This window comes from Daucus carota, chromosome 6, assembly GCF_001625215.2.
Source record: "Daucus carota subsp. sativus chromosome 6, DH1 v3.0, whole genome shotgun sequence".
Taxonomy (NCBI): domain Eukaryota; kingdom Viridiplantae; phylum Streptophyta; class Magnoliopsida; order Apiales; family Apiaceae; genus Daucus; species Daucus carota.
In genome coordinates, this window is record NC_030386.2 from 23,178,979 (window position 1) to 23,192,702 (window position 13,724).

The following is a 13,724-nucleotide window of genomic DNA, read 5'->3' on the forward strand; positions in this document are numbered from 1 at the left end:
AGGGAATTAAAGGTTAAGGGTAGTTATGGCATTTAGTATCTCAAAATAAGATTTGGAGTTTAAATAGTAAAAGTTGGAGCTTATTTATCAATTCCCTAGATATTTATCCCAAGAATATAACCATTTAGATTTTTTACAATAGCTTGCAACGAGGTTACAGTTTCATGTGTAACTTCGATCACATTTTTAAAAACAAATTTTAAAATAAGGGTATATTTACAAATTTTGTGTTATATTAAACAATAGTTTTATAACAGAAGTTTGTGAAATCATATTTTATAGTATTAAAATATGTATCGAGTCCATCAAACTCTAATGTTAAAAATCAAGAGGGACAGAGAGTGTACATGACATTTCCAAGATATTAATCATTAATCGTATAAAATATACATATTACAAAATAAGGGTCGCGCTTAAGGAAGAACCAATGTCTGGAAATAAGGTAATGGTTCCCTGGATTCTATGTCTGATGGTTCTTTCCAACTTTGTACTTATGGCGATCGTGGAATCAAAGAGTTTGATTATGTCCCTTCTTTCACGAAACTCGTTATCACCACTAAAAAGGCCCGATTATATTCTTGATTATGTTGTTTATGAATTTTGTTTTTAATGCTGTTTAAGGACTTTGTTTATGGATTGTTGGTGGCGGTTGGTGTACGGTCGATTGTTGTTTTTATGTTATCTCTATGTTATTGTGATTTTTAATTTAATGTTATTGGTTATTGTTATTATATTATTGTCATTTTATTTTGCATTGTATTTGATTTTCGTATCTTATTTATGTGTGTGTGTTTTTGAATTTATATTTATAAATGAGAATCAAAATACAGATGAATGTGTATGTATGTTGTTAATAATGAATATATCATTTATTTTATCTTGTGGTTTTAATATCTACTTCTACTTCTACTCTTATATATAAAAGGAGAACCAAGAGCAAAATATGTCAAAAAAATGCCCGTGAAATCTCAATTATGCCCTTAGTTATAATGTAATTACAAAAATACCAATAATTAATGTAATTATTATATTCCCACTAATTAATGAACTATGTACACAATAAATACTTCTATTGATTGCTCTCATTAATAAAAGTATTATTGTAATTTATTCATTTGCATAAAATAATAAATTTTCTGCACATAATTTGATATCACTCATAACCAAAATAATTGGTTTTACTGAACTGAATTTAATATTTCAATCAAAACCGAATAACGAAACAAAAAATCAAACTTTTGTAGAGAATATTACTAGCAAATTAGGAAAAAAAATTAAATAAATACTTTATTTTATTAATATTAGTAGTTTCGAACTAAATTACTAAAAATAAGATTAATATACAATCGAAATTACAAATACTAATAATATTGAAATATACAAAAATCATAAATGAATAATGAATAAATTAATTTGCTTCGGTATTCAGTTAACCAAAATAAATGCTCACTCGTATGTGTGTGACCTAAAAGAGAACAAATAAAAAAAAAGGAGAGTGAGGGACCTCATCTATATACCGTTAATCAATAAATAATTTAGTGAATTCGAATTGCACATTAAAATTATTCAGCTTAATAAGCATGTCTAGAATAAGTACTTAGACTTGAAGGATCAGAATGAGATGTATCAAAATGTTTATTTAAATTATTTATGATAATTATATGTATATTTATATATTACATGTTACGACACTACTTCAAACTCAAAGTGTAAATTAATTTAGTTATATTGATCTTTATTTTATTTTATCTATAAAGATCATATTCATGTATACTTTTTAAGGTCGGATCAATATGGCCCAAGTTTATTTAAGTGACCGGAGTCAGACCAAAAATCAAGTTACATGTCATGCAAATAATGTAAAAATCAACTAGGAAAATAATTTCGAAACACCAGATCTAATAGATATATAATCATCGTAAAAATTTCTTAAAGAAACATGTAATATTTTTTGTCAAGGCTCCGTACAGGCCCGGGACAAGCTCCAGACAGTCTTAAGAGCCAAAACTTGGCCCCACCATTGTCCCATTAGGTCCCGCCCCGACCCTACTAGGTACCACTTAGACCCCGTCTAGGCCCATCTCGGGGTCCATCCCCGATCCCGAAACCCTTACCATTCTACTTAATCGCATTAGTTTGTACTCCCTCCGTCTCAATTTATAGGTCCATTTTGGTATTAAAAACGCATACTAAGAAAAAAGTCGGTTATATATATAATTTCATCTCATCTATCATTAATTAATGCATTGAGAAGTGAGAATAGAGTTGAGTTTCAAAAAAATCACAATAAATAGAGAGATTTAGTGCATTGAGAATTGAGAATAGAGTTGAGTTTCAAAAAAATCACAATTAATATAGAGATAAATTTGTATTGAAAGAAGAGAGGGATAAGTATTTTGAGACAAATATTTTCCCCAAAAGGGACCTATAAGTTAAGACGGATGGAGTATTTAGTTTGTATTTTAGTATTTTGTATTAGAGTAGGATCCTATATAATATATTATGCATGTTCTCTACCTAAAGTTCAGTTAAAGATCGTCTATCATATTTTGTCAAAAAAAAAAGATCGTCTATCATATGATTATATCAAATTAATTTGACCCAAAATTAATTTTAACTATCGAATTTTGATTGAACAATCGACTGGACAAATTAATATCAGTATAACGTTTCATATATAAATTATGTTGTGTTAATTCATGTTGAATAATAATATGTCCATATAACAACTTGAATCATGTATTATTAACACTATTAGTTGATTTTTAAAATAAATTTATACTTATAAAATTATAAAATCAAATATATTATGCAAAAAATTAAATTAAAATTAAAATATATAATTTTAAAATAAGTATTATAAATTATGGGCCCGTGCCTAGCACGGGCTTCTATGCTAGTTGATTCTTGAAGTATAACAAGTGTATTTTTAAAGATTTAGCGTCTTAACTAGTCTGACATAAAAATGTTTCTAAAAAATTAATTACGGGGGTGTATTCGATTGGGATTTTAATGCATTGTTTTTAGTCTATGGATTTTAATGGATTGTATAGGATTTTGATTTTGTGCGTATTCTTGATGAAATGTCGTAGAGTTGATAGGATTTAGGTACAATGCTTCAAAATCTCATTGAATTTGGTGAGATTTCAAAAAACTTAAAATACACTGAAGAATGCCACGAAATCCATCATTTTATGAAATGAAAAAAAATCCATCAGCATTTGAATACCATCATATTTTAATGGATTTTAAACAATCACAATTGAATATCATCGGATTTTAAAGCATAATTTAAAATCCCAATTGAATACCACCAGATTTTGTAGCATAATTTAAAATCCCAATTGAATACCTCAAGATTTTAATGGATTTCAAACAATCCCAATCGAATACCCTCGGATTTCATGAATGCAAAAAAATGCTTTAAAATCCCAATCCAATACACCCCTCTTAGTGTAAACTTGACGGTGATACACAATATGTTTAGCGGTTAAGATGTGTGTCAATTGATAGTTTTTAAAAATAAGTATGCTAAGAGTAAGTCCAGTGCAATGATATAAGAGTTGCTATTATAATATAGCATCACTTGTAGAAATTAGCACTCCAATACAATAATATATGAGATGTTTAAATAGAAAAATGCTATACTTGGTTCTAAATATAGAACCAAGTATAGATGTGATTATCCTGACAAAAAAAAAGGTGTATGGATGTAGTTATAATTGTCCCATGAGCAATACAAGTGGGAATTTGAAGGTAAATGAATATAAAAACAACTTTGTTTTAATCTTTTATACTTATGTTCATATTTTACATTTCTTTGAATTTGTTTTAAAACCAGGCATCTGAGTATGAAAATAATTTTAGTATCAAAATGTATTTTTTTCATTTCGTATTATAGCAATAAGTATATCTATTTTATAATTTATTTTTCTATATAAAAATTTAAACATAATTTAAGAGAAAAAAATAATATAAATTACGAAATTATATTTTATAAAATTTTTAAAATACGTGCCAAGTCTTTGATCTCCCGTATATGATGCCCATGAAAATTTCACTCCAATGAAATTTTACGGGTATTCATAATTTAATCAAACTCATGTTCTAGCTATATACACATCATGTGACCATATTTAAGTGATATACATTATACTCACAACAATCTAAAATAATAGCTCGTTGTAATTTTACAAGAAAAATTAATTTAAAGGTCACTAAACTATTAGTGTCCTCTTGTTAACTGAGATTCTAAGATTCTAACGGATGTTAGAATCTCGATCACGTGACAAGTCTCTTTTACATGTCATTTAGTATGTGATAAAAAAAGTAATAAACAGTGAATTAAGACACATAAAAACATGAGTCAAAACAGAAATATAATTTATTACATTAAAATAAGCATATCAAGACAGACATAAGTGCCGGAAATTCTGTCACGACATCGAGATTCTAACATTAGCTAACAGAAGAACTCAAATAGGAAAATCGAAAACATAAGCGACAATATTAAAATCTTTATTTTAGGAACTCATATAATCTACTTATCTACTTATCTACTTCTACTTATCTACTTTCTACTTATATATATATAATAGCCCAACACATTCGTGTCAAGTCTCCCTCCTGAGCAAATAAATTACCTAGCTCCGAACCCGAGCCTAACTCCGAACCTAACTCCTCCTCATACATATAAAAAAAATGTTATTCATGGGACTCGAACCCAAGCCCTCTTCAATACATTTACACCACTCAAACCATTTGAGCTACACAGGCAATTAAATTTTTTATTCAAAAGCACTAAACTCATACGTTAAAACTGTTGTATTTATATTATTTTCAATATCTTATTTATTTGAGATAAGTTATTATTTCAGGTAAGTCTCATATGTTTTTTACATGATAGATTAATATCCATAAATTAATTACTTACGTAATAAATTTATATTTGAAAAAGACTTTGAACAATTGGGCTCGAGCCATGTTTCGGACTTCAAAAAATAGATATAATTCATATTTGAATAAAATTAGATGAATTCAAATCTAACTTAATACTTAAAACGAGTACCGATACAATATTAGAGAAATTTAGTCATGAATGTGAGAAATGAGCACAAAAACTAAGATTTCGATGAGCATCTTTGAAAGGAAAAATTGATGGACTTTCAACATGGACTATGTCATTTTTTTTGAATCATAAAAGATGACTTATAAAGAGATTACAATATTTTGAAGAACATGAAATAAGATAACTGAAAGAATATTTTTTATTTAGATTACTTTTTATTTTAAACTCATGAATTCGGAATTCGACGTGTAACCAAATCTTTTCAAATTTATTTTTATAGATATAAGAATAATGACAATAAACATCAATTTTGGTGTTAGAAAATATGTCTAAATGATGTGATTTTGGTGATATATGAATTTGAAATATTATAACCTGTGATACAAAGGTGAATTCAGGGAATTTCTATGTTGTTAATCAAAAGTCAACCAAATAATAAAAAGAATTGAGTTATAAATTTTACTTGCTTAAAATAAAATAACACAGAGAAATAAGTTATATATGTATTAAAGTCTTAAAACTGTAATTTTAATATGTCATCCATCAATGTATAACATGCGAGTTAAATAAAATGATTCAAACTATAATTAAATTAATTAATCATTTACAAATTAAACTAATAAAATATAATTAATTCTGAAATGGATAATCCGACGCGATTAGGTGAAAACTAATATCTGATTAAACGGGAATTGAACAAGAATAGTTTTCCATAATCCAGAATATCGAACACCTGATTTGATCTTTAACAATTGAACATGATATGCTACATTGCTCACCCCTAAGAAATAAGAGTATCAAAATATTTAAAAACGTGAGTTTGCACAAAGCTAAAAAAGTAATTATACGACTAATTAAACTAAATATTTCTTATTTTTATGAACTTCATGGTGCCTAACTGACATCTACTCTATTTTTGCTATTTGAGATCTGGTTTATAACAATTACATGAAAAATCATTAAAAGTCTTAATCAACAAGCTCAGAAAACTAATGATAAAAACTCAATATTTTATAACAAGACAATATTATAACACGCGATATCAAAATAATAATAATCTAATATTTTAAATTAACAAAAAAAAAGACATTGAAATACTATATAATTGATGAAAATTAAAAGGGTAAGCCACATCAAACGTGTCGGAATTTTTCGGGTACAATTATAAGATTAGTAATTCAATTGATGCTTTTATAATAAAGTAAGGTAGGGTCTTTTACATACAATATATGTTTCAGTTATTATTTATACAAGGTGTGTGCAACATATGATAAAAAAAGAATGTGTTGATGGTCTGTACATCATATATCACTTATAACTATTACACAAACGTACGCTCAAAAAAAGAGAAATAAATATAAAACAACGCGGAGCCCACATCTTCATCTAATTATGATTTAGGATATCGTAATTCACATATCAAGAACAAGTTTTCATATTGGATGAAATAATTAATAATTTTCAACAATAAATTACAGATCTTTTTAATGAGGTATAATATATTTAAATTCTAAAAGTTTTAGTATTAATTTCGAATATAATTTTGAACATGTAGATAATATGGTAGTGACCTCTATATCCTAACGAATTTGAATATGAAAAAATCAGTTCAAATGTTGTTTTTGATCCATAATTTTTTTTAAAATATAGTACATATTATTACTATCAATTCTATTAGATTTCAAATGTTGCATTTCATATTTACATAGTCTGTTAAAAAATAAGACGTAATAGTTATGCTCGAAATAATATGATGACACACGGATATTATTTAAAACACAACAAAAACTAGAGTCCCGTGCCTCGCACGGACTTTTATGCTAGTAAAATACTAATAGAGGCACCTTTAAGTTAATTTTTTCATAAAAATATATAATTATATATAATAAATCCCGCCAACATAAAAATCACCAAATTTTATGTAATTATTTATTTTTTATTATTTTAACCCATCACGGAAATAAATCTCAGGCCAGGCAGTCGAATCGCACGATAAATCCGTAGGCTGATTGCAAACAAAGCAGCGAACAAATACTTAAACCAAACTAACAAGTCAAGTCATCAGTTTATCTCGAAGCCACGTGAACTTCATCTCTACTCCTCTCTACACGTGTCCCTTTCTCTTCTCTCCCCCTCTCCATCTCCCACTCATAAGTTCATAAAAACAACAGAAACCCACTTTCTCTCCCCTCTTCTTCTTCCCCATCACTGTTCACCCACTAATTTTTGTCTCAGATTTTCACACATCAATGGTGTTCATCACAAATATACAGAGTCTTTTGTTAAAAAGCCACATGGGTTTTGATAGTGGACAAGATATAGGGTTCTTGAATGAGCAAGAAGAATGGCACAAAGCCATATTCTATGCCCTCTGTGCTGCTTATGCACTTGTCGCTCTTGTGGCATTGGTATCTCTCTTTTCTTTATTTATCTACATTTATGTGTGTATTTCTTTCATTCTTTGTTTTTCTTTTTTGTATCTCAAATTATTATATGGTGTTAATTATATCCAGTTGCTATGATTTTTGGATAAGTCTATTGGCGGATTATCTGACTGTTTTTCTTTTTCTGGAGAACCCATCTTGGTTACCAGGTTTTAAAAGTTTTGGTTTAGAGTATTTGACAAACTATCAATTTGGGTTTTGTTATTCGAAAAGTTGGGGAATTTCGAGAAAAATGGATGGACCGGGAAAATTTCAAAACGACCATATGAATATGAAGTAATAATGTCCTGATAAGAACTAGTGCCTTGTTTCCAGTTTTGTGGCTATAAAATTGAGTAAGGGCAAGTCGAGTTCTTGGCGTCGCGACATTGCCACCCTTAATTTGAAATATCAGGTTAGGACGCCGTCTAATTGGGAGAAAGTTGTTTTAATGCCTCAAATGCATAATCTTCACGTGAAGAGTCAGGAAGAAGATGTAGAAATTTCAAAAACTAGATTTAGGTACAAGGTGGAAATGGGGAAGAATAACTATGTAAATAGTTCGATTGTGTTTTTGTATAAATAAGTAGTCCCCTAGCATACAAGTATCTTGAATGTCGTGAATGCATCCTTTTTTGGGGAGTGATTGCAAGTGAAGACCTATGCACACCTATATGTATCCAGAAAGTAGGGGATCATCAGCAGGGAGGCTTAGAATCCATTCTTTCTGCTTATCTATCAGATTGATGTGTGTTATTACCAAAAAATTCTCAAGTGAATTTTCGCATATGATGTTATTGGAGCATTAGACAGTAATAGAAGAGGGCAATATAGTTGACAGGCTCACACTGTTTTTTATACATATCAGTGTGCTGAGACTTGGAAGATATTCTATCAAGCCATTAAATTATCTAAGTTGATGCAAAAAAAAATTCTTATATACCGGGACACCATAATTTTTTATATATAACGTGTAAATAAATGTTGTTGTTGGAAACTTTTTGGATGTTTGCTCAGAGTATAAATTAGTTTGCTTGTTCTGGAATCAGGATTGTATTTCAAGATTGATCCACATTATTGTTCTTGTAATTATTATTTAGGTTTCTCAGTTGATTTTATAGCCAATTAGCCAGCCTTCCATAGTCGGAGTCTCTAAAAAACTAGAGGTGTAGCCAAAGTGTATGGATGTTGATTTGAAAACGATAGATAGTAGAAAGAGGACCTTAGGTTACAGTGATATAAAGCTGATTATATGATGCTTATTTAGACATTTTTGGTTCCCAAAATTCTGAGTTATATATTCAATTCTGTGGATAGTACTAAATTCTTTAAACACATTACTGTCTCATCGATATAGTGGATAGAATATCCTCAAGTGTGTACTGCCTGAGCAGTGGCAAGGGTGACCCTTTTGCAAAGAGAGGTTCAAAGTTTGATTCTCATGTGTATTTTTGAGTATTATCGTGAATGGTTGGCTGAATCATGATACTTAATGCTATGAAAATGTGTATTTTCTCAAAAGTAAATGTCCGCAAAGAGAATTACTGCTTTAACTGCTTCATACTGTCTTTTTCCCGAATTCCAGGTGCAGCTAATCCGCATTCAGTTGAGAGTACCGGAGTTCGGTTGGACCACACAAAAGGTTTTTCACTTCATGAATTTTATCGTGAATGGAAGTAAGTTATAGTCCATGTACTTTCTTAAAACTCTCCTGGCAATCCTTTTGTGGAATTATATTAGACATGATAAATTGTATCACTTTCTTACAGTACGAGCTGTCCAGTTTGGAGTTTACAAAAGTGTGTTTAGCACCAGACCAAAAGTAAGTTATGATTTCATCCTATAATGCAAAAATGTAGATATGATTATAATCATAATGCCTAGGCAGTCAGAACAGATATCAGAACACTATACATAGCTTCTGTTTTGAAGCTGGACTACAATGTGATGTGTTTGTCTTGAAACTGGAGAGATGCAATCATCTTTTTCAACAATGTAATATTTGTCGTCGGAAGGAATTTATTTATACTCAGTAAGAGAAATATTTATGGATTACTACCTATTTACAATTTGGCAGTAACAGATCAGAGATGGTGTTTAACATATTCATCTGGATGTACGAGTCAGAATTGATATTTCCTTCTTATTTATATAAGATATTGGCCAGAACATTGTTTGAATCGGGCATACTTCATTTATCTTTTATTTCTATATGATTCTTCAGTTATGAGTTATGACCAATCAATTATCAGCTAAGAATTTTTGTGTTATTCAGGCATTCAGTATGATTGTCCTAGATCTTCCTGGGCTTCTGTTTTTCTCGACATATACTTTACTTGTTCTGTTCTGGGCTGAGATATACCATCAGGTACTTTTGATATAGGCGGTGTGTTAATTTGCATTCCACATAATATGCTGTACACAGGCTAAAGCTACTCTGTCTGATTCAGTTTATGGTTTTCTCAGGCAAGAAGCCTCCCAATTGACAAACTCAAACCTTCATACTTTATCATCAATGGAATTATATATTTTGCACAGGTAGAATGAAACCTGTTAACTTAAAGTCACATCATACAAGAATAAGAAACTTTAGAATAGAAATGCAATAACTACCATGTTAATGTATTTAAAGTTTTTCTAGATACCCAATTTTCTGCTCTGATCAAGAAGTAAAAGCTGTCTGATCCCAAATTTATGCGACAATTCGGCTGCATTTGTAGGTCTGCATTTGGATATATATGATAAGTAGCCAAAGTTCTGGTGCAGTTGAAGTGGCTAGACTCTTCCTTGCAGGTCATAGTTGTTAGAATTGATTACATTGAACTAGATCAATTTTTCTGAGCTAAATCCTAGTAGGTTATCCATAGATTTTATATTGGAGTATTGGCCTTAAGGTTGTTGGTTTTTACTATTTTTGGCTTGTCATTAACAGCTATAGCTCTTTTGCAGTCACATCTTTCTGTGCTGCTCTCGGGTTCATGATATATGGTGGAAGGTAATAAACATTCTCATTGTGTAACTTTCAAGCTTGACTTCAATTATTGAGTTGTGTCATAAACAGTTTACTTATTACAATTTAAATAGGCTGTTTATCATGCTGCGACGGTTCCCAATTGAGTCTAGAGGTCGCCAAAAAAAGCTTCATGAGGTATGTACTTTTATCATGCTTGTGTCATCTTGATCTTTCGTTTGTAGCTTGGGTTTTTAACATTATCAGATGTGTAATTGGTTCATTCGTTCACCTTTTTTCTAATGAACCTATATGCATCCAATGTTGTCCTCAGAGAAATCAGATTATGTTTCTATTGACATTATTTTTGAGATGTTGATATTGTAGTTAAGGCTTCTTTTGTAATTGTTTCCTTCTTCCCTTCTTGTATAATAGTAGTTCATCTTCTTACCGTTTGCTAGAGCACAATGAAGAATATGTAGACCGAGAGCAATACAATGGTAGTGTGTCAAATTTATGCTAAAATTAACATACTCATTAAGAAATATCACAGCTATTGAGATGAATTTTTCATATTGTGGGGGCCTCACACCTCTCATGTTTATCTGCTAATTAGTGAAAAAGGAACGTGTGCTTGAACGGCTGCCAATGATATGGCCATTGTGGTTATGCGCCAGGATAATAATATCTGGCGTTTCTACATGTAATCTAGTATATTCTTTCATTATTTTGTCCTTGCATGTATCGATATACATCTAGTTTAAATGTCTCTGCGGAACAGTCAACACTGAAGACTGGAAGTTTATATACTGACTTAAAAATCATCTGTAAAGAGTAGTCTGTGTATTACACAAGTTATAAATGATGTTGGTTGTGGGTCTTACCCTATATCTCGTTCCATGTCCTGTAATTGCAGGTAGGCTTTGTGACAGGAATCTGCTGCACTTGTTTCTTAATAAGATGTTTTGTGGTGAGTTTTCTTTGCTGTGCGAATGAATGCCTTCTATATTCTTTTTATGCAACTTTAACATCGGTATGTATTTATGTTTAGGTCGGCCTCTCTGCTTTTGATGAGCACGTTGATGTTGATGTGCTGGGTCATCCCATATTAGATCTTATCTTTTATGCAGTAAGTTCTTCTTTTTGTTTGTTTCATCAGCACCTGGCATCCTAATAATATGTGTTGTGTTTTGTTGGGGAGAATGCGAAATTTATTTGATGAAATTTTGAGAAGAAATTGGGTATGGGAGAGAATGAAGTATTCCTTTTCAAATTTGGGGGCCTTGAGCGCTAGTTAGGTTGTGAGAGCTCTAGTTTAGAGCAAGTCCAACAATGTCCTAGTTCAAGTCTTAATATAATATAAAAAAATTATGTCCTAGTGATTTAGGACATATTTAACTAACTTCAACTTCAACAATATGCCTTGTCCTCATTATATATTTAATATTTTATTACTAGAGGTATTCTTTCATTATTAAAGGACAATATAAAGGAGAGAGGGAAATACAGTGTGTATAGTAAAGAGGTGCCTTAAAAATAAGGCTCGAAGAGGTTGTCCTAGTGATATAAGGCATCACTAGGACATGGTTGGATCAACTTTTTTTTATCAAATGCCCATCATACAAGGAATCTCTTGTACTTACTCTTAGGTTTTAGGAATGGAATATCTTAACATTTGTCCATAATCTATTTCAAATCTCATTTCATTCCGTCCAAAGTCATTCACCCCAACCAAGCATCATAGTAGTGTCAGATTAAATGGGAGTATATCTGTCAACTTTCAACACAGTACTGTTCTTTGTTTTCTCTTAGCACGTACAGTCTGCGACTGTACTGGTACATGCCTAAACTGGGGATGGGGCCATGGGGGGACTATTTATATAATCTTATTTAGCTGTTGCAGATTCCAGTTCTTACAAGGAACAAATATGTGACAATATCTTTAAGCTGTGATTCTAGTTAAAACTATTTTTTGTCCCAAACTCCAAATAACGAGTCCACTTTTATAAATAATAATTTGAAGTCCCAAGGTGTTCCATTTTGATATTATGATTTCATCAACACACTACGGTTTCAACTTTTTGGTGGAATTGCTATCATTATGCTTACATATATATTGTGTGGTTTTTATTCTGTCAGGGAGTTGAAATTTTGCCATCTGCCTTGGTCCTGTTTATTCTGCGAAAGTTGCCTCCAAGACGCGTGTCTGATCAATATCACCCAATAAGTTGATGCTCAGGCCTGAGAATACCCCTGGAGATCGGGTGATGAATTATCAAGATAGTTCAAAGGCGGATAGATAGTGACGACTCTAGCTCTCTTTATGGTGTATATTCCTCAATCCTCATGTTGCTATCTGTTCGTAAATCAAGTAGTGGCACAATTTTTAGCCTCAGAAGAATTCTTGTATCACGGTTCAAGGATGGGGTTAAGCAGCTGCCCTCACGTTCTCTTTATCTAAATCTTTTGTGTATATAGATGTGATGGCATGCAAGTTCTTTTCTCGTTATCCATCTCTTATACATAGATGTGCTGGCATGCCGCATGCCCTGGTTAACATGTGTTACGTCTTCGCCCTAACAAGAAAAGTTTGTGAAATGTGCGCGGATTTTCGTGAGAAAATGGCAAAGAAAAACATTTGGAAGTTATGTTACTTCCACTTAACAGTTCAAATAAGTTGCACTTTTATCAGTCTTTACTCTGTATATGGTGATGGTGACTATAGTCTGCCCGTTGTGTATATATCCGTCTGTCCCACCTTTTTTGCTTTTTTGCCTTGGACTTATTTTTTATGGTTAACTTTGACTAATTATTTTTACATGATCTCTAAAAATCAAAAATACATCTTAAAGTAGAATAAATGTAGATTTTAGTAATATATTATTATAATTTTTTTCAATTTTTTAATATGTGTAATTTTAGTTAAAAGTTGGTCAATTTGACCAAAGAAGTCAAACAACCTAAAAGAATAGTCGGAAGTAGACCTAGCAAACAGTTCGTGTCGTGTTTTCGTGTATTATACCTTAAATTCGAACCCAAACTGTTTGGGATTCGTGTATCAGTTCTGGAACACGTACACGAACCGAATTATTTCGTGTCAACACGAACTGTACACGTTAAGTACACGAAAAATTTCGTGTACATTCCGTGTACCACGAACAGTCCGGATGAAATGTACACGAAATACACATTTGTACACGAAAATACACGGATTTCACACTAAATCTATTATTTTTACAAATTTTCTATGACATGCAATAGATTAGACATATAATAAATTCAT

At 31.0% G+C, this 13,724-nt stretch overlaps 1 protein-coding gene across 1 annotated transcript; it reads left to right on the forward strand.

Annotated features, from left to right (window-relative positions):
• Positions 1 to 7,118: 7,118 nt before the first annotated feature.
• On the forward strand, positions 7,119 to 12,950 carry LOC108225205 (tobamovirus multiplication protein 1-like). The gene is made up of 11 exons (XM_017400029.2): positions 7,119 to 7,476; positions 9,077 to 9,167; positions 9,261 to 9,313; positions 9,767 to 9,859; positions 9,958 to 10,029; positions 10,212 to 10,284; positions 10,441 to 10,486; positions 10,576 to 10,639; positions 11,358 to 11,411; positions 11,493 to 11,570; positions 12,581 to 12,950. Exons 1-11 carry the CDS (start codon positions 7,318 to 7,320, stop codon positions 12,671 to 12,673), a joined length of 876 nt encoding a protein of 291 aa, XP_017255518.1. The 5' UTR covers positions 7,119 to 7,317; the 3' UTR covers positions 12,674 to 12,950.
• Positions 12,951 to 13,724: the final 774 nt, after the last annotated feature.